Genomic DNA, 26,637 nt, shown 5'->3' with positions numbered 1-26,637 from the left:
CCAAATAGTCTGTTCTCTTCGGCAACCTGAAAGCATTCACTCACTTTTTACTCAGAAATAAAGCTCCAAGAGTAGTGTTTCCCCTCCCCACAGTAGTTTCTGCACATCCCTTTACAAGCACATGCATACACAGCCTTTTAAGTCCTAAACGTGTTAAATCTGGGTGATGTTTCAATTTTTGTTTTTTTGGTTTTTGCTTATCTGCGTTTTCTCATCTCTCTACAGCAATAAGTATTATGTAGTAACAACAACAACAAAAATCCATCGTGTTAGATGATAACGTCTGTCTGTTCCTGAGCACAGCGTGTGGCCAGAAAAGCAGCATCGCTGTAAGTGCCTGTTTCTCCCTCCCTGCCATGGACAGGGACGCAGTGGCAGGAATGATAATAATCTTTGCTACTTATTCTGCACACCCTTGCCTTTGTTCTGGGCTACTGAGCTGGGAGCTTTGTGTGAGGCTCGGGACCTCTTGTATGAATCTGGGACCAGAAAGAAATGAGGGCTCTTTACCATATCCACCTGGAGGCTGCCTGCTAAGTGCACTGTTTAATTTAGAGGTGGCTTTTATCCTAGATCTCTGGACCAGCTAAAGTTGTGGTCACTGTTCCCAGCAAGGACTGGGGGGAGGAGGGGTGGAATTAATTAAACATAGAGGAAGGGCCACTGAAGGGCGGAGCTAAGGTGGAAGAGAGGAGAACCCTTTAAATAAAGGGCGCACATGGGCTGCCCAGGAGCACACCCTCCACCTCCTCCGTGTTGTCGGTGAGAAGGAGCTAAGCCCCAGGGAGATGTTGGAGCCTGAGGAGTACAGAAGGAGAGGTGAGCACGGGCATCCCTGGCCCTCTTCCCTGCTGCCACTCTTGTAGGAACTGCTGCTTAGATTTTGGGGTATCTTTTTTTTTTTTGCGGTACGCGGGCCTCTCACTGTTGTGGTCTCTCCCGTTGCGGAGCACAGGCTCTGGACGCGCAGACTCAGCGGCCATGGCTCACGGGCCTAGCCGCTCCGTGGCATGTGGGATCCTCCCGGACTGGGGCACAAACCCGTGTCCCCTGCATCGGCAGGCGGACTCTCAACCACTGCGCCACCAGGGAAGCCCTTTGGGGTACCTTTTGACTGGAGTGTTAGAATTGCCTTCTGAGAGTTGGCTTCCACAAAATTTTTCCTGAGAAGGGAATGTGGGATCAGAGTTTAAAACTTTTCTCAACCTCTCTTTCATCCTCCCCCTCATACACCAACTCTCATGTGCGTCCACACTACTGTGCCAGGCTTTTCCTTTCTTCTTTCCCACAGAATAGGGGATTTGGGTTTCTGAAATACTAAATGGGTACAGGGGGATTATTCATGTTCTGAAGTAGAAAAGAATTTCCCTAAATCTTCTGCAGTCATGCAAAATCTCATCTTCCTTCCTCTTCATTTCTCTATGTGTGAATCTGTCTGTAGAGTTCTTTCATTTAGTCATTCGTTCCATAAATATTTAAAGAGCACCTACTCTGTCTCAAGCCTTGTGTGATGAGCAAAACCAAATGGTTGTCTTGTCTTCAGGCACGGCTGTCCTAAGAGGGAAAGTAAGTAGTTGCTTATAATTTCTCTCTCCATAAAGTTTTATATCCTCATCCCCTCTAGTAGGTTATTTTGCCTAAAATTTCTTTGCTGTAAGGCATGGTCCCATGTTAAAATCCAACTTTTCCTCTCTTTCATCTACCCAGACATAACTCACTAAGTGGCTATCAGTCTTTTTTTTAAAAAAAAAAAAAAAACCTTTTTATTTTATATTGGAGTATAGCCGGCTAACAATGTTATGATAGTTTCAGGTGCACAGCAAAGTGACTCAGCCATACATATACATGTATCCATTCTCCCCCAAACTCCCCTCCCATCCAGGCTGAATGACTATCAGTCTTTACACTTCAGTGGACATTAGCTTATTCCATTGCTTTCCAAAGGCACTCAGCCGAGAGCTGGTTTTATTGGCTGTGGATGTTTATCCTGTGAGTGGAACACAAAAACATTCCATGTGGTCCCTGGGTAAGTGGAGGGCTAGGTCCGGGGCTCTCAGAGCTCTGGAGGGATGCTGCTGCAGTTATGAAAGGCATCGGGCCATTGGAGGGTTGGAGGAGAGCACAAAGAAGAGAGAAGGGTGCTGGAAGTTTTCACAGTTTTGTCTGGGACTGGTCCTGCTTATAAGAATTTTGCATGAGCTGATGCAGTTGGGAAGACATCGGCTTCCCTTTCCTTGTCTCTCTCGCTCTTTTGCAGGGGGAAAAGGAGGCTAGTGAGTACTAGGGAGGAATGATAGATATTGAGAGAGACACAGAGGGGGAGATGAACACACAGACACAGACACAGAGAGGAAGAGAAGCAATGAGAGAGAGAGAAAAAGAGACAGAGATGAAGAGACAGAGGCTCTGAAGACAGAGACCCTTTCCTGGAGAAATGAAAGGGAAGAAAGAATAGACAATTTGCAGTGGCTTCAAGTATTCGACTTGGCTGTCTTTCTTCCTTATTCTTTTATTCATTCATTTGATAAAATTTGTTGAGCATCTGAAAACTGTTCTAGGTACTGAGGTATTGGTGGAGGCAGAGCGAGGGAGATAAATTGGTTAAGACATGGCCCTGCATTTCCCCAAGATTTCAGGCTAGTGCAGGGTTCTTAGTCTGGGCCTGTGGTTGTGCTTTGGGGAGTCCATGAACCTCAGAAATTACACACAAAATTGTGTGTATACAAGTCTACCGTTTTAATCAGATTCTCAAAGAAGTTCATGGGTCCAAAAATGTGGGGAATTACTGGTCCAATGGGAATGGTGAACAAATACATTTTTTACCTTTTATCAGAACCTAGTGTGGGAGCTTGCCATCTGTGCCAACAAGGAGTATAGGGGGTGTGTGTGCAATTTCTGGATAGAAAGAGCCGCAGCGCTTCTACTGAATCTGTAAGGTGATGAATGCATAGACCCTCTGTTTTTTGAGAAGAAAAGAAAGGTGGGAGAGCTGATCAAGATTCATATGGCAAAGGGAAGGGGAGGAAAAAGAAATCCTTTACTTTGTTGTTAGAGCTTGATGCCTTGGAGATTTTCCCTCTTATTCATTTATATAGAGTCACACACTCCCTCCATCACTCATTCACTCCTTTGCACACTTTTAAATTTTTTAATTGAAGACAAGCTGTCTGCTGGGGGTCAGACCCTCCACCATTCAGCCCATGAATCCTTCTCCTTCTTCACCCAGTCTCCTGATCCCGATGCTAGGGCGACGGGCACACATTGGCCAGGCCCAGTCAGGGGACATGAGCCTGGCTTCTCTGCCTCCCTTGTAGGAAAGGAGATGGTGGATTACATCTGCCAGTACCTGAGCAGCGTGCAGGAGCGGCGGGTGACTCCGGATGTGAGGCCTGGCTACCTGCGGGCCCAGCTGCCCGAGAGTGCGCCTGAGGAGCCCGACAGCTGGGACAGCATCTTTGGGGACATTGAGCGAATCATCATGCCCGGGGTGAGACGCAGTCACCACAGGGTGATTCTGGATGTCGGGGTGTAGGTGGGGGGGGGGTCGATGGGCCTGGAAAGCCTTGGGTAACCCTAAGATAAGCCCTCAGCCCCTTGGCCACCGACATCCCAGACTGTCTTCTGGGCATATGGAGGGCCAGGACTTTGACTGAAGTTAGGTTTCTGGTGCCAGGGCTGACCTGTAGAGTTGGGTAGGGAGCAAGACGGAGTAAGAACTGCATCCCAGGGCCTGTCTGACAGAAGGGTGGAAGTCGGATGGGATGAGGTGAGTAGTGAAGATTGGGCCCGAGGGGGAAGGACGAATGTGGGAAGCAAGATGGAGAGAGGAGGTGGGAGATGGTCCCTGAAGCCCCCGTTGGCAGAGCCAAGGAACTCTCCTACAGAATCCTGAGATGTGCCAAAGGGAAGGAGGGAAGCCAAAGCACACCTCTCCAAGGGTACCCCGGTTGTCAGGTTGGGTGGGCCGGGAAGCTGAGCGAGTCCTGGTCAGCCCCCTCCTTTCTCCTCCATGAAGTGGGAACCCTGTCCTTCCTAACCAAGGGAGGTCTCCTGATTGAACTGCTTTTCAGGAGTAGGAAGGAGCTTTCCCTGAATCATCTATACTCTCAGTGACAAGGGGCATAGCCTGGTGACAGTGCTAGTGGGGCCAGGGAACAGACAGAGGCTGGCTGAAGCCTGGGGCTTGTGCTGAAGCTGCCGTGTGCTGTGACAATGTCCCCGACCACCAGGAGCTGGGCCAGGCGCTCCTGCTGAAAGTGCACCATCCTCCTCTCACGGAAGGGCTGCCTTTTATTGTGCTCCACGCCACGTGCCAGGCACTGTACTAGCCACATGGTGGACTGGCTTGTTTTATCCCCAAATGACCTTACGATCCATGTTTTATGAAGAAACTGAGGCTCAGAGAAGTTAGTTGTCTTCCCAGAGTCACAGGTCTCCCTGCTTGGGGCACTGGTGTCATGAACCACGTGTGTCCAGCAGCTCTTCCCCAGGATGACTTGATATTTGCTCCCATCATCCCCAAAGAGCTTTGGACTTAGATGTGATAGAAATACACCTGGAGGCAGGGGTGGGGGGGATATTTCTGTTTTATTTCAAACACAGACAGAAAGTGATGGCAAGTTTGTACAAAGCCAAATATTCATCTCTCTGACCATTCAGCCTATTTTGTAAGCATATTTTGAAAATTTTGGTATCAGTAAAACTCTACCAGGGAGGCTAGCTCCACAATAAGATTATCTCATGGATTTCATTCTGTAAAATGTAATCTGTGGAGGGGCCAACCGTAATTTGGTAGTGAGACTGAAAGCAGCTGTCAGAAGAGATGGAAATGAGCTGATTCATTTGACTGAAAGAAATTCCAGCAGTTGCTGGGGGTGCAGTTAAAGAGGCTCATTTCTGGACCAGGAGGTCTGTCTGTTTTGATAAGCATTCCTCTGGCTTATCTTATCTTATGTATCTTATTAGAACAGACAATTGCCTCTTGATAGGACCAGGAGGTGGAAGTCCTTCTCTGGGGTTTCCAAAATACTGTCACTAATCACATCAGTAATGAAGACCCAATCTTTCATCTCATCTCTCAGGCTGCAACAGCCTCTGAGAGTTGGCCTGAAAGCCGTTGGCCCTTTGCTTTCTCATTAGGGTCAGCGCCTCCTTTAAAACTGGATTAATTTTCCCCTCCATGCCACCTCCTAGACACAAGGAGAAGAAAAACTGTCTTTTTGCTTTAATTCCAACCCTGGTTAGAGAAACCCCACCTACTCTTAATGAGGGAGGGAGAGTAGAGCAAGGGGAGAAGGCAGGGTGCCACCCTGCTTAGGTGCTGGGCTGCAGAGTCAGGCAGCCCTGGGTTTCTGACATCTGTCCCTATGAGGTATATGTGATCATGGGGATGCTGTCTCTCTCCACCAGCCCCAACTGTTATCTGTAAAACAGGGATAACGTTAGAACCTACCTAATAGGAGTGCTGTGAGAATTAAACAAGATAAAGCATAGAAAGTGGAAGATATTGTCATTACCTATGAGGCCGTCTGCCTGGTGAAGGTTGGAGGAGGAGGTCTGATTATCTAAGAGTCAAGTCAGGATATGTGATATGTCCATCACCATGTGATTAGCTTACCGTTAACATTAGTGCTTTACATTTTACAAATTTCCTCCCAGGCTGATCCACACAACAACCCCAGGAGACAGGATTTATTTTATGATGAGAAACTGAGGTTGAGAGAGGTACAGGAGAGGATCCTGGTTTTATGAGGTGGGGATTGGATGAAAAATTTGGGACCCGCCCCCTTAAGAAAAAAAATTAAGAATGGATCTTGAAAGAGACAGATGCAAACATGAGACCTTGATGCTTAAGTTCATTAGCTTCACAATAAGTCTACGGGGTCACACAGCTGGTTACGGCAGGGGTAGGACTGGAACCTGTGTCCTTGGGCTTAAATCTTATGCTCCTTCTACCATACACACTGTCCAGGACATCGTCCTTGCTCTTAAAGGGTTAAAGGGATTTGTGTACACGAAATAACTCGATAATACACTAAAATGTTATCTCATGAGTTCTCAGTAGCGTGAAACATCTCGAATGAGAACATTCCATGGGCTCGGGGGAAGGGATCAAAGGCAGATGGGGACCTGGGGAAGGGTTCATGGAGGAAATGAATATTTAGTGGCTTTCTAAGAGTTAGCAGATTTTGGAAGGTCCCATCTGTATAAGAAGTGCCTTCCTGTCAGGGGACACAGCTTTGCTCAAAGACATGAACGCAGATACGAACAGGGTATGATTGTAGAACAGTGAGATGAAGCCAGATTAGATAATCAGTGAGGCCAATGAGCCACCGAAAATGTTTCTGAGAGCAGTTGTAGGAGGCCCTTCCTGTCCACGGGCCCCTCCTTTCGTCCGGTTAATCTAACTGTGGGCTCAAGGGTTAACCTGGAGGCAGTTTCCCATGCCCTTGGGCCGGTACTTCTGTCTTCTAGTCTCCTCTCCCCATCCCCACTGGGAAGCTAAGGACAGCTTTGAACCCAGGCACACTGTCCCTCTGCAAGAGTGCATGCCCAAAGAACTCTGGATACTTTTTGCAAGAGACTGGATGAGACAAGCAACCTGCTCTTCCAGAGCTCACAGTCTCCCCTTCCTCTTATTACTGGGTAGGAGCAGTGCGGGGGGTAAGCTTTGGAGACTAATGCAAACACTACCCAGAATCCACAACTCTAATTCCCATAGCAATTTTCATCTTGCATATTCCCTTCTGGTCTCTGCGTGTGTGCAAAGCTCCACTGATGAACTAGCTCAGAATGTGAGAAACGTGGGTAGCAAGAACACTGTGACTATGCCTTACTTTTAGGGATTTGTGCCACTTGTTGGTTGTCTTAAAAGTGTCAGCCAGTCTCTAGAGTGGGTGCTGCCCCTTGCCAGGGAGGGTCTCTTGAAGAGGAAAGCCTCCGGTAACTGCCCCTGGTGCCACCCGTGTACATGCTCTGCTTCCAGGTGGTACACTGGCAAAGCCCCCATATGCACGCCTACTACCCAGCTCTCACCTCTTGGCCATCACTGCTGGGAGACATGCTGGCTGATGCCATCAACTGCTTGGGATTTACCTGGGTGAGTAACCATGGCTACAGTTATAACCAGTGGAAAAGTGGACATGGCAGGAAGTGAAATCCTGGGGCAGACATATTTTGTCCAGATCTCTGAACAGGGTTTCAAGTTCAATATTAACAATGGCTACATTACTTGAGCTTAAGCTTTATAAAAATGATCTCATCTTATTCTTCAACCCTGTGAAATTATGAGTAGTGGCCCCATTTTGTAGGGGCGAATTAAGAAATGAAGGCTTGAGTAATTTATCTCTCCAAGACCACATAGTTCATGAGACAGAGATGAGATTTGGACCAAGATCTGGTTATTGCCACAATTTGTTACACTCTCTAAACACTTTGGTGCCTGTGGGTACAGCCTTCCCCTTGCTCTTGTCTTTGAGGAGTTAGGGATATGCCCTAAGGCTTCCCTTAATAACCCCTTAAGCACCAATCAGTTTTAAATTGTGCCACAAGCCTCCTAGAACAGCTCTCTATTTTAAGCCTGAACTGTTATAGGATGTGTGTGTGTATGTGTATGCGTATGTGTGTGTGTGTATGTGTGTGTGTGTGTGTAGGGGTGGGTGGGTCGAGTGGGTTGGAAGCTGGGAGACTTGCTATCTTTTCCGGGAGGAAGTGCTTTCTTTCTTAGTCTTAAAACTTCCCCCTGGCCTTTAGAATGCTTTCCAGCTGGGTATTTTAGGGACTTTGGGGGCCAAATGGAAGCAGTCATTTCTAGGACTGTTTTTCTATTGGGCCTTGGAGTCGCAGGAGAATCCACCTCATTGAGGATGGCATGAACCAAAGCCCCACATTCTTTCCCCTTTCTGGTTTGGCAGAGGATGAAGGCACCACAGGATCTAAAAGTGACGCCTTCTCCAGGGACAAGACAGTCCTGGAGAGGGTCAAGGCAGAGACGGATGTGTTTCTGGGGCTGGTGGGGACATCTTGGTGCCCTGGGGCACTCCAGATGACATTGCTTTCCCTCTTTCAGGCTTCCAGCCCTGTGTGCACGGAACTGGAGATGAATGTCATGGACTGGCTGGCAAAAATGCTGGGACTTCCAGAGCACTTCCTGCACCACCACCCTGGCAGCCAGGGGGGAGGCGTCTTGCAGGTGCGTCCATTGGCAAAGCTCCTCCTAGCATAGGGACTAAGTAGGGAAAGATAAGCCAAACTTGCCCGGGTGATTCTCATGTTTTCCATGGAGTTTCCCCCATGTCACTCACACCACCACCATCCCTGCCAGCACCATCACCATTACCATCATAACTCTCATGACTGACACCACCATCACCGACGCCACCAGCTCCACCACAGTCCCCACTCCCACCTTTGCTGCCACTACCATCTTGACTTCCATTGCCTTTATACCATGGCCATGACTGTCTCCACTCTTCTTTTAGTTTTTCTTTGAAAAAAATTAAAAAGTCAACACATTATCACATTTCTAGTATTACTTGATTCAAGTTTCTTAGTTTATAATCTGACATCTCCCCTCTCTTGTCCCATTTTACACCTTATGGTAAGTAGAAAAGAGAAGGCAAGTAGAGACTTCTTTCCCTCCCTCTTAGGTCCAGGAGATTTTTGGCAGTGAGAGAAATTAACAATATAGATTGATGTATCTTATAATCCTGTCTTTTGAGTATCTGTCAAATGACAGTTGTTCAAATATTTCTTTTGTTATCAAGAGTAGTGCAGCATAGTGGAGCTTGAGGGGTGCCTCCTGTAAACTGTGCACATTGCTAGGTACTTTTGCATCTATAAACCCTTGCCATTCATGAGGGTTTGGTTCTGAGACCTTTGAGAACCCCCAGATTCTTGAATTATTCTGTAATGTGTAATTTTCTTGATTTTATGATATATAAGATAGAGAAATAATAATCATTCCTTCAAAAGGTGGATGTGAGGATTCAAAGATTTCTTCTATTAAATAAAAATAGCCATGCTGCCCTGAGATGAGAACTGGAAAGTTTGCTGGGCCCATTTGCTAGCTAAGTGACTCCCTCTGTCACTCCAGTCTTTTACCAAGATTAAAATCTGACCCTCACAAGAAAGACAAATTACTGCATGTTGTGGACCTTCTGGGTTGTTAGCAGATAGTTATAGCTTCAAATATTATATCTGGAAAAACATGCTAAATGCCTGCTGGGCATGATCTTGCTTTTCATTTAATTATCTCAAGAACCCTGTAGGTAAATAGTGTCATCCCCAATTTTTGAAATAAGAGCACTGAAGCTCAGAGAGGTTAAAAACTTGCTCCAGGTCACACAGCTGGTAAGTGGAAGAATGAGGATTCAAACCTGACCCTGTCTAAATCCAAACCATGCTTTCTCCTGTATCCATCAGCCACATGAACTTGGTTTAGTTCTGTAACCTCTCTGAGCATCACTATTCTCATAGGTAGACAGGAATCACAAGTGTCGCAGGTTTGATAAGGAGCAAATGCGATAGCAGAAAGTGTTTTGTGAACTGTGAATAGCTGTACAGATGGAAGGTGGTCTTATTATATTATTATTACTATTCTGCTGGCTTCCTTATTGTGGAGTAATTTTCAGCCACTGAATATCTTGTGGGATCTGGTCTATAGCATTTCCTGTGACATGGTCTCTAGGCTTTTCAGCAGGGAGCAATCAGCTGTAGGTCACCTAAGGATTTCAAGAAGCAAAGACACCAAAGACTGAGCAAATGAATGATGAGAAACCATCAAGATTTCTGTGAAGTTGCTGAGGTGGCCCCCAGGATTCCCACAATCATGGCCAGAGCAAAATCCTACCCAACCCTTTTTTGGTTAATCAATACTCCCACTCTGGTAGGCAGCTAAAGGGATGCTCTCTATTTTATAAATGGAAACGAGCCTTCTGGAGGGGCAATATTAGCTCAAGGTCACAAGAGCCATCGGCAGCAAAACTGAGGCCAAAGTTATCTCTCAAGTAGGCCAGGACCCTCTCTCTCTGGGATATCTCTGTGGAAACAAACTCCATTTCCACACCTAATACATTGAAAGTTCTTTTTTTTTTTTTTAACATGGGAAGCAAACATATCTACAAGCAGACTTGTATCTAGCATTCTCTGAACGTTCTCTTTTTGGTCTTTGTGGCCTAATAAAGATGTTGAAAATTTGCTTTCATTACTTCCCTGAAAATTATAGGAGAGGGAGGTGTCCCAGGAATGCATAGGAAGTTGTGAATGTAGAATGTACAATAGGCATGTGAGCTGGGGGGAAGGGCAACTCCTTAGGCAGGAGCTGTGTACTTCCTCAGGAATAGCTATTAAACACACACACACACACACACACACACACACCCCTACAAAACCTGGGGCAGTTGCCAAGGGATTACATGGAGAGGCTGCCACTGGGAACCTTCTTCCATTGCAGAGCACAGTCAGTGAGTCCACCTTGATCGCCTTGCTGGCAGCAAGGAAGAACAAAATCCTAGAAATAAAAGCGTCTGAGCCCGGGGCGGATGAGTCTTCCCTGAACGCCCGGCTTGTTGCCTATGCCTCCGACCAGGTGAGTTGCCCAACATAAGCCAAACCTTCAGGTAGGGCTTGGCTTCTGGAGTCTTAGTCCTTGAGTGATTTCCCTGTAGACATGAGCCCGCTGGGTTCAGGGCAGCCCAGGCCTCAGAGGTTGTCCAAGGAACCCTGGAGGAAGACAAACGTCAAATGCTGTGTTTGCTTCCCTTCGTCTGGTTTCAGCAGTTTCTGGGAGTGCTCATTCCAGGATGACTCTGCTAACAGCTTTCCATTGTCATTCTAGGCCCACTCCTCGGTGGAAAAGGCTGGTTTGATTTCTCTGGTCAAGATGAAATTTCTGCCTGTGGATGACAACTTCTCACTCCGAGGGGAAGTTCTTCAGAAAGCCATCGAGGAAGACAGAGCGCAGGGCTTGGTGCCTGTCTTTGTAAGTCAGACCATGTTCTGAGCTTAGAATGATAGAGCTGGGAGGTGAGGAAGGAGTTTTGTCAGAATTCAGGTAAGTAACGTGCTGCAAACAAGAGCAGAAAGGTCCTCAAATACAGTGTCTTACAAATTATGAGTTCGTGTGCTAGGAAATAAATTTTGTGGATCAGAACCAACATTAAAAGAAGAAGAAGAAAAAAGGAATAGGACGGAAAATATGAGAGTACGTTCCTGTGTTGAGAATATGCATTGTTTGGTAAAACTTTTATTTCAGATACACATGTGTATATGTCCTAGGTTGCTATACAAAATGTATTTCTTACTGTGGGTCATGGTAAAATACAGTGTGAAACATACCCTGTTCTAGTGGAATGGGTGGGGTTGATAATATCTGTGAAGAAATCTTTTTTTTCAGGCCAAATGTGTCACACGAGTCCACCTTCCCATGTTAACTTCCTCTGTTTTCCTCCAGGTCTGTGCCACACTGGGGACCACTGGAGTCTGTGCATTTGACCGCCTGTCAGAGCTGGGCCCCATCTGTAAGTGTCTGCCCTGTCTGGCTAGGAAGACAAGTAATGAGTTTTAAAATGTTCCCTAGAGCAAGAGCCTGGAAGCAGCTCAGTGCAATTCTCTGGTCCCTCCGTGGTCAATGCACAGAGCGTAGGAAGAGCCACCAGAGGTCATGAGTATCTTCTTCCAGGTAGCCAGGTCACTGCTTTTCCTAGTGGTGGGACCAAGGGTTAGAGCTGACCCCCTTGCATCCTGTCCTCAGAGGCAACAGTGGGAGGACCTCAGGTCTCTCACTCTCTCACTTGTATGTTGAAATCTGCTTAAAGCAGGACATATCTGAAACACTGGGTGAGTGAGTCATAGTGGAATATTTTCTAGTCTAGGCTGAGAAAATGAAAATGAAAAGGTAGGGTAGGGGAAGCCACGGGGTGAGGGGGAGATAAAGACAGAAAAGAAACCCAAATGTGATTGTTCAAAATCCTCAAGCGAGAAACCCACTAGGAAAGAGAGACACCCCCTCTCTAATATTTGTATTAGATGCATTAACATTGCTCTCTGGGCCAGTGGTAAGTTGGTTTCTGTTCCAGAAAGCTCTGGGTGGAGGCCAAGAGGGTGTCGACCCTCTGGTCGGTGAGAGAAAAGGCCAGGGTGAGGCTCTGTAGGCTCTCCCTGCAGGGGTGGCCGTGCCTCACTCAGCCCCACTCCTTGCACTGACACCCTCCCCCCATGTCCACATGCCTCCGTGTCTCATTCAGCCATGGGCATCCTTTCCCAGCCCGTCCCTTGCAGCCCCCCAGCTGGATGGGCCAGAGAAGAGATGCCTTTTAGCTGGCTGGTGGCAACCCACTCCCACCCCCAGTGCCACCCCCAGTAGGTGATGTTTGCCTCCTCAGGTGCCAACGAGGGGCTGTGGCTCCACATCGATGCTGCCTACGCAGGCACTGCCTTCCTGTGCCCTGAGTTCCGGGGGTTTCTGAAGGGCATCGAGTACGCCGATTCCTTCACCTTTAATCCTTCCAAGTGGATGATGGTGCACTTTGACTGTACTGGGTTCTGGTGAGTGTGGCAGCCAAGCTCCCAGCCTGTGGGGAAGCCATCCTCAGCTACTAATGCCCATTTGGCAACCCACAGGGTCAAGGACAAGTACAAGCTGCAGCAGACCTTCAGCGTGAACCCCGTCTACCTCAGGCACGCCGACTCGGGTGCGGCCACCGACTTCATGGTGAGTGGCCAGGAACGGGCAGCACGGCAGCCTCTGAGACGGAAACGGCCTGAGTCTGATGAGGGTCTCCTTCCCTCACCCGATGAGCCCATCCCATAATATTGCCACTGTGTACCTTTGGTTTCAAGCTGTGCCTAAGCATATAGAATGAAACCCAGAAAACTTTAAAAACCCTAGAGAATGAAACCAACCTTTGAGGTAGGATGCGAGTTTCCTGAGTATTTGTGGCATTTAAAAATTCTCCCAATTCCCTTCTGCCTCTGTCCTGGATAATCTTCTCTGCTCACTCCCTAACAGCAGGGCAGGGTGGAGAATTTCCATGGATAGGAAAAGAGGCTCCTTCCTTAAACTGTTTTCATCCTTTTGTCCCCATCGAGGCACTGTGGGAGGCTCCACAGTGGGGATGGGGCAATAGTTATCCTTCCCGAGGTTCTAGATGCCTCCAAGCATTCCTGCCTTGCCCACTAGCTGCACCTCAACCTCTAGACCCTGCCCACATTCTCAATCTGTACTATCTCTTGGGGAAACAACTTCTTCAGGTTTACTCCTCAGTTTGAAGATGAGCCCTTCCTTTAATTGTAGGGGAGACAGGGATGTAAACTAATAAGTTACATAGAATGTGGTCAAGGCTAGGCAGAGTGAGACGAGCTTGATTTGGAATTCCATACCAGCAGTGGGCTTTTGGGAGTCATAGTGGACCTCTCTCAGCCTTGACTTTCTCATCTGCAAAATGGGCATGGTGGCACTGATTTCACAGGGTATTGTGAGTCTGCAATGGGAACATACATGTAGATCACTTCTTACTGGGAATGTGGTACCTGCTTAATAAATGGTAGGTGTGATATTTCTAAAAGCTCTACTTTTAAGCTGCAGAGATTTGTTATACAGCGAAGAGGTTAAAAACACAGATGAACTGTGTTTGAATTCTGGCTCCTCCATTTATTAACTTGTGTGGTCTTGGGCAAATGGCTTAAGCTATTTAGGTTTTCTCACCTCTAAAATGAGGGTGATAATAACAGTACTAGCTTCTTAGTTAGGCTTGCTGTGAGGAATAAATGAATTAATACAGTGAAGCACAGAGAGCAATGTCTGCCATCTGGGAGTCATTCTTTGTGAAGAGATGGTTCTGTCTTCTCTCCTTGGGCTAAAGTTTCTTGCCCTTTTTTAGTCCTAAAATAATCACTGCATCATCTCTTGATTATATTGGTCATTCTCCCTCGGACCAGTTCACACTTTCTTTAGATTTTTGTTTTTAAAGCTTTTTTATTGGAATTTCAGGCAGTAAGCTTGTAGTGGCTGGGGAGGACCCTCCAAAGGTTGATAAAAATAGAAGAATAATGGTTCTTTCATCTCCACTGCCCTGTCTGATGGGTTTTCAGCACTTTTTGAATTAAAGAAATTTTCACAGCAGCCCAAGGGCCAGATATCTTTAGGGGTAATTCTAGGTTTCTCCCCTGAGTGTGAAACAATGTCCATTTTTCTTTTCTTTTTTTAAAATTAATTAATTTATTTTTGGCAGCATTGGGTCTTTGTTGCTGTGCACGCACTTTCTCTAGCTGCATCGAGCGGGGGCTACTCTGTTGCAGTGTGTGGGCTTCTCGTTGCGGTGGCTTCTCTTGTTACGGAGCACGGGCTCTAGGCATGCGGACTTCAGTAGTTGTGGCTCACCAGCTCTAGAGCACAGGCTCAGTAGTTGTGGTGCATGGGCTTAGTTGCTCTGCGGCATGTAGGATCTTCCCGGAGCAGGGCTTGAACCCGTGTCCCCTGCATTGGCAGGTAGATTCTTAACCACTGCACCACCAGGGGAGCCCAATGCCCATTTTTCTATAAGTGAACTTGGATCATCGTAACTTAAGAGCATTTTCTTCCCTTGGCCCATTTTGGATTTTATGTTACTTTTTTGTGTTTTTGTTTTTTGTCCGCAACGGTATCTCAGGATCTTTTTGTGGTTCATTCCCATCAGTTTGGAGATTTTACAGTGCTCTCTCTCTTCCAGATCACTTCTAGAAATATTAAATTATACTTTTCTTAGCACTGGTCCAGAATGTGCTACTTTATCTTTTCCTTCCCTCACCTCTAATCCTATGGATTTAATTTTTAAGTCTCGAAGAAACTCCTAGAAAACTGAAGCTGCTGTCTGTTATGATCCTGGGGGTCTTCACTGCTACTTTGCCCCTTGCTCCAAGCTCTTTTTCACCCAGGTGGCTGAAGCTTTAAATAAAAGCCCAGCCAGGGCTTCCCTGGTGGCGCAGTGGTTGAGAGTCCGCCTGCCGATGCAGGGGACACGGGTTCATGCCCCAGTCCGGGAAGATCCCACATGCCGTGGAGTGGCTGGGCCCGTGAGCCATGGCCGCTGAGCCTGCGCGTCCAGAGCCTGTGCTCCACAACGGGAGAGGCCACAACAGTGAGAGGCCCGCGTACCACAAAAAAAAAAAAAAAAAAAAAAGCCCAGTCATTTTGAGATGAGCCAGAAATAGAGCAGCATCCTGGGAGAGAAGACTTAGGGACTTCATCCCTTGGGCCCTGGAGCCACCTAAAATCAGGGCTAGATTCTTCTGACATCAGGAAGCTCCCTCACCTCCCCCCAACTAGTGGAGGGGGAATTGTCTTGTTCTTGGCTGTGAGACCGGCAAAACCTTGAAAGGATGTAGAGGAGACTTGGGAATGGCTTGAGTTAATGAAGAGCCATGTCCAAATTTCCTGTTCCAGCAGAAAAATATCTGCTAGAACCACCCTGCTGGGTCAGCATGGATTGGTTTTGGAATACTGACAAGAGGAACAGCTGGGGATATGGTCAGACTATAAAGAAATCAAAATTAAAATCATCTCTGCCTCTCATTTAATTGGCTTGTGAATTATTGTAGTCAATTGGCCACAACCATCTGGAAAACAATGTTTTCAGAGGCCACTATTATCCATGCATTAGTCTCCATCTGGAGTGTCCATCTAACAAAGGGTGGAGTTGACGCTCTCCCTGTTACAGGGAAAAGAAAGTCCCCATGCTGGTCCTCAGCCCTGGAGTTTTTTGCTTGGAAATCCAAGGATTAGTACTTGATATAGAGAAACATTGTCCATCAACAGTGTTGATGTTGGACAAGGGGTCATGTCCAAGCTGTGCCTGGGTCAGGAAACTGGGACAAAGGATGAAGGTGTGCACAGTTTTGAGGATTGGGCAATCCTGTGGAGGAACAGATAAATATTCGATGGGAAAAATATTTATTTTTTGTCAACAGAAATTGTGGTGATGCTTTCTGACATTTGAGGAAGAGGTCATTAGAAATCACACTACTCATCAGAATAATTGCAAATGTGTGCTAAACCCTTTGCTCTGTTTACAGATCAGAGAAATCGATTTGGAATTGGTTTGAAAATTTTCAGACCTTTGGTGCCCGAAACCTTGAACTTTAAGCTCTGTTGAATTTGGTCATCAGGAACAGAGAGTCAGTTTTAGTCTAACAAAGGCCAAGATATAGATGTTTATTTGCAGTCTGAGGGCTGGTGTCCTCCTGAGGGCATAGAACGTCACAGGAAAAATAAGGTCAGGACAGTGAAATTAAATAATAATCATCTTGGTTCTAGGCAGAAACACCATTGTGATTTGTGGCTCACATTTTTATCATCTAAATAGCCAGGACTTATTGACAACTTCCTGTGAAGCTCTTCACCCTGGTTCTCCTCACACCACATCCCTGGAGGTGCTGTTCATTCTTTGTCTCACGAGGAGCCAGTGAGGCGGCAATGCCCAAGTAAGAGGTAGAGATGGAGGAGAAACCCAGGACTGTGAGGCTCCAGCATCTGAGCTCCTGAACCCTATACTTTACATTTTTGTGGGGAAGAGAAATCAAACTCTATTTTCTGCTATTCAAGGTAGATTAGGTTCTTTTAGAAAAAAAATGTATTGCCCCTATCTTGAATTTCAGCCTGGAATGAAATTTTTTTTTTTTTACATCTTTATTGGAGTATAATTGCTTTACAATGGTGTGTTGGTTTCTGCTTTATAACAAAGTGAATCAGTTATACATATACATATGTTCCTATATCTCTTCCCTCTTGCGTCTCCCTCCCTCCCACCCTCCCTATCCCACCCCTTCAGGCGGTCACAAAGCACCGAGCTGATCTCCCTGTGCTATGCGGCTGGTTCCCACTAGCTATATACCTTACGTTTGGTAGTGTATATATGTCCATGTCTCTCGCTCGCTTTGTCACAGCTTACCCTTCCCACTCCCCGTGTCCTCAAGTCCATTCTCTAGTAAGTCTGTGTCTTTATTCCTGTCTTACCCCAAGGTTCTTCATGACATTTTTTCCCTTAAATTCCATATATATGTGTTAGCATACGGTATTTTTCTTTCTCTTTCTGACTTACTTCACTCTGTATGACAGATTCTAGGTCTATCCACCTCATTACAAATAGCTCAATTTCGTTTCTTTTTATGGCTGAGAATATTCCATTGTATATATGTGCCACATCTTCTTTATCCATTCATCTGATGATGGACACTTAGGTTGCTTCCATCTCCTGGCTATTGTAAATACAGCTGCAATGACTCTTTTTGAATTATGGTTTTCTCAGGGTATATGCCCAGTAATGGGATTGCTGGGTCGTATGGTAGTTCTATTTTTAGTTTTTTAAGGAACCTCCATACTGTTCTCCCTAGTGGCTGTATCAATTTACATTCCCACCAACAGTGCAAGAGTGTTCCCTTTTCTTCACACCCTCTCCAGCATTTATTGTTTCTAGATTTTTTGATGATGGCCATTCTGAATGGTGTGAGATGATATCTCATTGTAGTTTTGATTTGCATTTCTCTAATGATTAATGATGTTGAGCATTCTTTCATGTGTTTGTTGGCAATCTGTATATCTTCTTTGGAGAAATGTCTATATAGGTCTTCTGCCCATTTTTGGATTGGGTTGTTTTTTTTTTTGATATTGAGCTGCATGAGCTGCTTGTAAATTTTGGAGATTAATCCTTTGTCAGTTGCTTCATTTGCAAATATTTTCTCCCATTCTGAGGGCTGTCTTTTGGTCTTGTTTATGGTTTCCTTTGCTGTGCAAAAGCTTTGAAGTTTCATTAGGTCCCATTTGTTTATTTTTGTTTTTATTTCCATTTCTCTAGGAGGTGGGTCAAAAAGGATCTTGCTGTGATTTATGTCATACACAAAAATAAACTCAAAATGGATTAAAGACCTAAATGTAAGGCCAGACACTATCAAACTCTTAGAGGAAAACATAGGCAGAACACTCTATGGGATGAAATTTTTAAAGCAGGATTTAAAGCAAAGTGTCTTCTCCTTGGTCCAGGGTCATGGACTTGGTTTCTACCTGTGCTGCTCTTAGACAAGGGTTTGGTCACATGACGAGGTAGCCTTTGTGTATCTTGCCTTGGCTTCTCCTTAGCAACAGCCTCGGGCATCATGGTGACACTGTGCATCCCTGGAGGGTTGTGCAGACAACAGATGATAAAGCTCAGGAGTGTGTGTGGGAGGAGCAGGGGTCCCTGTCTCTAACCATGGCACTGTGCTCCTTTGTTCTAGCACTGGCAGATCCCCCTGAGCAGGCGGTTTCGCTCTATTAAACTCTGGTTTGTGATCCGGTCCTTCGGGGTGAAGAATCTTCAAGCGCACATCAGACATGTATGTAGTGGGCAGGCCTTGGGAGGAGCCCAGGCTCGCTTTGTGGCCTAGTGGGGAGGAAGGCTGGTTTCTGCTCTGGAGACCTTTCCCGGGGGGATGTGTGATGTATGGCTCAGGTGCCTGGGCCTGTTTGTGAGCTCCTGGGACTTGATGATTCAGGGCAGCCATCTGTTTGCTAGCTAGAGGATCACTGAGCAGAACATGACACTGAGGGCTGTCTGGTGTCTGTCCCCCACCTGACTGTCTCACCGTCCCTTCTGCTATCATCGAGCACTGGGGAGGGATGGCCCGAGAGCCTAGTTTGCAGAGAAGGAAATAGAAAGTAAATCAAAGGGCAGCTTGTGGCCAGGGTAGGAGCCTATCTTTTAAAAAATTACTCTGATTGTCATGGCTATCTGAAAATTTTAGTCACTATTATGGTTATGCCAGAAACAGGGCTCGCCTGGCTTGGACATGTAGACCTGCAAGTCTGGAACAAACATCCCTGCATGATGTCAAGAGGTATTTACTGAAGGCATATTTGGTACAATTTATTTCAACTCAATTCAACCACACAATTATTGTGCTAGGAAAGAGACCCAGAGGTGAATGAGACAGGCACAGTCCCTCTGTCATAGGCTTCATGGAAGGGGTGGAACTTAACTAAGAATTTTGGTCAGCAGCAATTTTCTCTCATTTTTATGAGTGCCTATGAGAAAGACAAAGTTATTGATAAATACAAGAGGGTTACTCCAAAGATGTTGTCCTTTGTTCCTCTGCGTGTCTTTCCCTGGCCACATTTCCTCTAGGGAATTCCGTCCTCATTAAGCAAACACAAGGCCAAGTGCAGTGGTTGAATCAGTATGTATGATTGGCTTACTGTTGGTAACTTTACATTTGTTATCAACATCAAGGTGTTGGTTAACTGGATGTTTATCAGTGAGTGGCTGTCACCCAGGGACATTAGGCATTTTTGCTCTCTCTCTATCCTCAGACTCAAGACGGGAAGTTGGTAGCTGGGGGATGAGGTGCTGGAGGTTACAGGTTATCATCTGGTTCCAACTCAGGACTGGGTATTCAACGTGCAGGTGCTGGCTAATTACCCTCATGCTGCCTCTCCCAACTCAAAGCCCTGAATTCCCATCGTCTCCCCTTCGCCTACACTAGGCCCAGACTCCTGGGCCCGGCTTTCGAGGACCCAGTTATCAGCCTCTAAGCTCAGGCTTCTCACTGACCCGTTCCAGCTCCATCCTCAGTGTGCCTCTGCACCTTCACCTGTGCATTGCCCTCTTCCATTGCCCTCTCTTCTCCAAATGTTGCTAGTGGATTAAGTTCTGCTTCTCCCAGGAGCTTCCCTGACTATTCCATCTGCCCTCATCTCTGCTTGCTCGGCATTCCTAGGACCACCTACTCAAGCACACCTACAAAACTGAGCTCTAAAAGCTACCAATGTCCCACAAAAGTAAAGGGTGGAACTAAAATGAAGTTGTTTGATGTGAGTTAATTTTATCTCTCCAGCTTGACTGCGATCATAATTATTTTTACTTGCACAGTGTCTTAAAGAAATAACTTATAGGGTTTCATTAGGTTCTTACAACAATGCTTGGGGCAGTCACCCTGATGAACCCCATTTTATGGGTGAGGCTCAGAGGTGGTAATTGCCCTGCTTAAGAGAGGAGGGCCTCCTTTCTTTACAGTTCTGGGCTATTTTCTATTATGTGAGCTCTTGAAAGTCATATAAAACCAAGTTGTGTATCTCCCTGTTATAGATTAGTGCTTTAGAGAATGGGATATGAGTTTGATATTTTAGTTCTACCCTTTACTGTTTGGTGACCTTGGACAAATTATTTAAACTTTCCGTGTTTGCCTTCCTAATTTATAAAATGAGAAAATGATAATACCTCTCTCAAAGGTTTATGGTGATGATAAATAATACACATAAAGCCCTTACTTAGTGCAAGACCTAATATTCCACTAAGTACTCAAATATTTCCTATTCCCACTTCCTTTTCCTCCCCCTTCCCCTTTCCTCTTCTTCTTCTTCTCCTTTTCTCCTCCTCCTTCTCCAATTTTTCCTTCTTCCAATGATAATAATTCAACATTGTCGTCACCATCATCTCCTATCACCTACCATAAAAGGGGTTTGTAAATTATTTTTTTAAAGACAGATAGTACATATTTTTGGCCTTGCAGGCCATATGGTCTCTGTTGTGAGTATTCAAGTCTGTCATTGTAGCACAAAAGCCGCCATACACAGTACATTAACAAATAGGCGTGGCTGTGTTCCAAAGGACTTTATTTACAAAAAAACGGGTGTGAAGGAGGTGGGGCTCTATTTGGCCTGGGGGCTGCAGTTTGCCCGCCTCTGCCCTAGGATGGTACAGGGCACTGGTTGTAGCCCTGCTTTCATCTCCCATAAAGGTAGGTGGTTTCTGGTGGCGGGGTGCTGCCTGTGCTCTTTTCTCTCTCCTCTGGCCCCTCTTCTCTCTTGTTGCCAAGAGCATGTGTTACAGGAGACAACAGAGCATGGCAGGGGGTGTGCTTGGCGACCAGAGACCTGCATTCTGCCGCTGCTACCTTGGGGACGCCACTTTCCTTTGTCTCTTTCTAGAAAATGAAGAGGTTGAACAAAGATGACTTCTGGCTCTCTTTCCTTGCTCAGAAGTATCAGTTTCATGGTCTTTGGCTAGCCTGATTCTGGATCTGTACCTGAGATGTCTTACTCATGTAGACTTGAGAACCATTTACACAGAAAGATCTCACAATTGGCAGGACAGGATGGAAATGGGCCTGGAGGGAAGGAGGCACACGGGAGAATCATGACAAAATTAGAAAGTAAACTGCAAAAGTATAAAACAGTGAGAAAACATTTAGCAGGCTGCTTTCCCAGAGAGGGCCTTATGACTTGACAATGAAAAATGCTTAGGGTAGGGATTGGAGACCCTTTTAAACAGACCATGCAGTGGAGAGAGAAAGTGGTTCTGGATCGGGTTTGTAGCAACTTGTTAGCTGAACCCTTTGACTTCTCTTGAAATAGAGTACCCAGTATGAGAACCAGGTGATAGCCATTACTTAGAAAATATTTTCTTGAGATCCTTCTGGATTCCTGGAGAAATTTTTAAAAATGAAAGAAAGGGCAAGTCCTGTCCTTGTTTAGTTAGTAATACTAAGTAAAAAAAAGAGGAAATTAAAAAATTATAACTTCAATGAAAGATTAATATGGTACAAAGCTTTAAAACATTTCTATTGTGGTAAAATATAGATAACATAACATTTACAACTTGAACCATTTTTAAGCATACAATTCAGTGGCATTAAGTACACTCACAATGTGTGCAACTGTCACTGCTGTCTATTTCCAGAACTTTTCCCATCATCCCCAGCAGAAACTCTGTACCCATTAAACAGGTTTAAAGCCTTCTCCATGGTGTACATGGGTATGATATGTAAAAATATGTTCTTTGTGGAATGTCAGAAAAAAGGGGATGAGGGGCATTTGAGGTGAAAAGGTCTGAGAGGCAAGGGGAAGATGTCAACTTAGGATATGAGGGCAGGGCTGCTGACAGCTCACATGGTGCCTTTATGTACAGGAGAAACAAAAGTCTCTTCCTCTGAGCATTTGTAGCCCGTAAGAGGCACCTGGCTGGGAATGCAGAACCTGGTCTGGGTTGTGGCCCCTGCTAGCCCTCTTGGCTTGTCTGTAAGCCAAGATATGTGAAGCCGGGATATGAGGGCATATCCTTGATGGCAAAGCACATGTCTTCTGGGACTTCCCTGGTGGTCCAGTGGTTAGGACTCCACGCTTTCACTGCCGAGGGCCCGGGTTCAATCCCTGGTGGGGGAACTAGGATCCCACGAGCCTTCTGGTTCTGGGAGTGGATTGAAAGAGGCCCCTGAGACATGAGTTCTCAGAGTGGAGCTAATGTGACAAGAAATAGGGAGCCATTGGAGGTTTTATAGTTTGGAATATGAGCAAAATCAAATGGAGAAGAAAATCAGGCAGAAGCCACTTAGGTCTCTTTGGTTCAAAGATGTGACTGGTTTAAACCCGTTTAACAGTGTGGAAGTTTACGCACGGTCGTCTCTTGCCTGTTATTAATCTCAGTTCTCTCGATGTTCACAATTCCAGGGTACTGAAATGGCTAAGTATTTTGAATCTCTGGTCAGAAACGAACCTTTCTTTGAAATTCCTGCCAAGAGGCACCTTGGTTTGGTGGTTTTTCGTCTAAAGGTAATGCCATCTTCCATCTCATGTGAAGGATGTTATTTGGTAATTTTCATCCTCTTGGAAATGTAAATACTGGGCTTCTGGAGATGCTTACAGGGAATGTGATACAGACTTTACTTCTCTTTATCCTTCAAACAGGGTCCTAATTGCCTCACAGAAAGTGTGTTAAAGGAAATAGCTAAAGCTGGCCGTCTCTTTCTCATCCCAGCCACTATCCAGGACAAGTTGATCATCCGTTTCACTGTGACATCCCAGTTCACCACCAGGGATGACATCCTGAGAGACTGGAATCTCATTCATGATGCTGCCACTCTCATCCTGAGTCAGCATTGTACTTCCCAGCCTAGCCCTCAGGGGGGGAACCTCATCCCCCAAACCAGGGGCCCCAGAGCCTTGGCCAAGGAGCTATCCTTTCCATCTGTCAGCAGGGCAGGAGATGACCCAGACCAGGCCAGGAAGGTCATCAAGCAGCCTCCACATGTGGGAGCCAGTCCTGTGAGAGGGGAAGGCAGCCGCCACCTTGAAACCCTGCTGGACCCACTTGATGACTGCTTTTCAGAAGAGGCCCCAGACCTCACCAAGCACAAGCTGTCCTCCTTCCTGTTCAATTATTTGTCTGTGCAGAATAAGAAGGCAGTGCGTTCCCTCAGTTGCAACAGCGTGCCTGTAGGCGATCAGAAGCCACTGCCCACAGATGGCTCTGTGAAGAATGGTGGCTCCTGCCGGCTCAGAATCTTTTCTAGGTTTCCAGAAGAGATGATGATGCTAAAGAAAAGTGCCTTCAGAAAACTAATCAAGTTCTACAGTGTCCCCAACTTTCCTGAATGCAGTTCTCAATGTGGGCTCCAGCTGCCCTGCTGCCCTCTGCAGGCAACAGTTTAGACCAGGGGGTTCAGCCAGGGTCCATGAATGTGTTTCAGGGAGTCTCTGAAGCCCTCAAAATTGTATGCTGAATTTATGTGCTTATGTTTATGTGCATTTTTCTTGGGAGAAAGCCAATGATTTCTTATCAGATTCTCACAGATGTTCATGACCTATGATAGGATACAAATAGAGAGTTTAAGCCAGCATGATCCAGAAGATTCCAGCACGCTGGTCAGAGAGAAAGGGTCTAGGGTGGTGTATTGACAGGCAGCTTCTGTGGTTTAGCTTGTGACACTGAAACTTTCAAGTTTCATGAAATATAATGTGGAAATAAATTGTGCTTGTCCCTGAAAAAAGCATATCCTGTGTCACTTAATTGACCACTGAAATATTTGTTTTTCTTTTCCATTATGGTTTACTACAGGGTAAAATATAGTTACCTGTGCTATACAGTAGGACCTTGTTGTTTATCCATTCTATATATAATAGATTGCATCTTCTAATCCCAGATTCCCAAACCATCCTCCCCCCACCATGCCTTGGCAACCACAAGTCTGTTCTCTATGTCTGTGAATCTGTTTCCGTTTCATAGATAAGTTCATTTGTGTCATATTTTAGATTCCACATATAAGTGATATCATATGGTATTTGTCTCTTTCTGACTTACTTCACTTAGTATGATAATCTCTAGGTCTATCCGTGTTGCTGCACATGGCATTATTTCATTCTTTTTTATGGCCGAGTAATATTCCATTGTATATATGTACCACATTTTTATCCATTCATCGGTCGATGGACATTCAGATTGTTTCTATGTCTTGGCTATTGTAAATAGTGCTGCTATGAACATTGAGTTGTATGTATCTTTTTGAATTATAGTTTAATCAGATATATGCCCAGGAGTGGGATTCCTGGGTCATATGGCAACCCTATTTTTAGTGTTTTGAGGAATCTTCATACTGCTTTCCATAGTGGCTGCACCAATTTACGTTCCCATCAACAGTGTAGGAGGGTTCCTTTTTCTCCACATCCTTTCTAGCACTTATTGTTTGTGGACTTTTTAATGATGGCCATTTTGACTGGTGTGAGGTGATACCTCAATGAAGTTTTGATTTGCATTTCTCTAAGGATTAGTGATGTTGAGCATCTTTTCATGTGCCTTTTGTCCATCTGTATGTCTTCTTTGGAGAAATGTCTGTTTAGATTGGGTTGTTTGTTACTGAGTTGTATGAGCTGCTTTTATATTTTGGAAATTAAGCCCTTGTTGGTAGTGTCATTTGCAAATATTTTCTTGCAGTGTATAGGTTGCCTTTTCATTTTGTTTATGGTTTCCTTTGCTGACCACTGAAATAAGGATTAGCTAACCAGGGCATGTTCTGGAACCTAAATGAATGTACTTAGGGATTTTGCTTTTTAGTATGCTGAAGATTTGACTTTGTGAGAAAAAGAGTTTGGAGGAGCCCTTGGTATGAAGGCAGACAGCTTGAGTTAGGCACTGTGGCTTACAGTTTATAAATGAGAAAACGGAGGCCACAGGTCACACAGCTTATACGTGGGCAAACCCAGGTCTCCTTGTCCTCAGTAAAGCCCATGCTATTCCCAGCAGACCATACTGTTCACGGTTGTCCTTGATCAGAAGTTCACCATTCAGCAGACCCCTCTAGTCCTTCACTGCTGTTAAATGTTCCCTCTCTCAGTTTGGAACTTGTATATATATTTTTCCTGCACACTATAGTCAAATAAAAGCTGTGCTCACAAGCAGCTTACCCATGGTGAGTTCATAGGCCAAAAAAATTATTTTCTTTCCATTTCAGATGGTGCTTTTACAGGGAGTGGTTCTGAAATTGGTTATATTAACAGTGTTAAAGGTAAACAAAGCTGGCCACTAGTTAAAGTAGTAAGGACAGATTTTTAATCAGTAATAACTACTGCAATAGAAAAAAGAGTCTGGCGTGAACTGGGCTCAACTTGATTTGTTCAGCGGTCACTGGGCATTTTAGAGGGAGAATGGGGGAACAGGAAGGAGGCACGCAGGGACTTAGTAGAGTCAGGGAAGTGAAAAATTACAAAAAGCAGGAAGAGGGGGTTGGTCCATGGGAAGCCCATCTGGGTTTGCTAACTGATGCTTATGGAAGTTAGCTTCCTACCCTCCCACAGAGGCTGGGGGACAGGGGCCCTATCTTCAGGTGTTGGCTGGAATAAACGGTAAATCTTTTGGCAGCCTTGTGTTTTCTCAGGCAGGCATTTTAAGGGGGTGTAGGATCATCCCAGGGGTGTGGCCTTGAGCTGTTAGAAATTATGATACTGTTTTGTCCAAGTCTTTATAGGCCAAGGTTGAGGCCTAGTAGGGAGGAGGGCTCAGAGGAGCCTGGGTAGAGTTTGGTCGGGGAGAGAATCTTTGCCAAGACCTTATAGTTTCATATTACCCTTGCTCTCAATTGGCGGTCGCAGAACTTTGCTGCATACTGGAATCACCTGGGAGCCTTTTTAAAAAGTACTGATGATGCCTGGCTCTCACTCCCAGAAATCTTGATCTAATTGTTATGAGATGGGCCTGGGCTTTGGGATTTTTGACAGCTCCTCAAGTGATTCTAATGTGCAGCAATGTTTGAGAAGTACTGTTCTAGAGCTGCTTGCCGTTCCGAGGGATGTGGGCCGTAGAAGCAGTGGCATCCCCAGGTGCTTCTTATGCACCTTAAAACTTGAGAAGCCCTGCTCCAAGCCAGTGGTTCTCAAATTGAGCCTGCTTCAGAGTCAACAGCAGGGCTTGTTAAAACGTAGCTTGCTGGGCCTATCCCCAGTGGTTCTGACTCAGTAGGTCTGGGGTGGGGTCTGGTCATTTGCATGTCTGACAAGCTCCCAGCTGATGCTGATGCTGCTGGTCTGGGACCACCCTCCGGTCTTCTGTCAGTGCTAGGCGGGAGCTTAGCGATGCCAATGAGCTGTGTGACTTTAGGCATGTACGTCACCTCCCCAGGCTTTTTTTTTTCTTTTATCAGACAAAGAGGTTTGACTAGACACTCTCTAGGATTGCTTTTAGTTCTGCTGTAGCAAATAATACGTATTTGTGTATCTGGTAAATAGACACTGTTAATGTGAGTTTTCAAGAACAATTGCAGGCTGAAGATGACAAAGTGCTGCTTTCTACTAGGCCTTTCCTGATGCCTGCACTTTGAGTCCCACCAGATCTAAGATCTGAGCTTCAGTTAATAAAAGATAAT

The 26,637-nt window shown here is 45.6% G+C and overlaps 1 protein-coding gene across 2 annotated transcripts; it reads left to right on the top strand.

Annotated features, from left to right (window-relative positions):
* Nucleotides 1-788: 788 nt before the first annotated feature.
* HDC (histidine decarboxylase) lies at nt 789-23,435 on the top strand (the record flags this gene model as incomplete). Of its 2 annotated transcripts, XM_082648840.1 has the most annotated exons (12): nt 789-819; nt 3,315-3,487; nt 6,986-7,099; nt 8,069-8,191; nt 10,454-10,588; nt 10,838-10,981; nt 11,453-11,519; nt 12,384-12,546; nt 12,622-12,712; nt 18,247-18,345; nt 22,454-22,555; nt 22,691-23,435. In XM_082648840.1, the coding sequence occupies 12 exons, from the start codon at nt 789-791 to the stop codon at nt 23,432-23,434; spliced, it is 1,986 nt and encodes a 661-aa protein (XP_082504966.1). In that variant the 3' UTR covers nt 23,435. The 2 variants fall into 2 exon arrangements, with proteins under 2 accessions (XP_082504966.1, XP_082504967.1); XM_082648841.1 differs by lacking the exon at nt 18,247-18,345.
* Nucleotides 23,436-26,637: the final 3,202 nt, after the last annotated feature.

The sequence above is a fragment of the Grampus griseus genome, assembly GCF_964374135.1.
Source record: "Grampus griseus genome assembly, chromosome: 2".
Lineage (NCBI taxonomy): Eukaryota > Metazoa > Chordata > Mammalia > Artiodactyla > Delphinidae > Grampus > Grampus griseus.
Note: the sequence above shows the minus strand (reverse complement) of the source record. Positions and strands in the feature narration are given on the sequence as shown.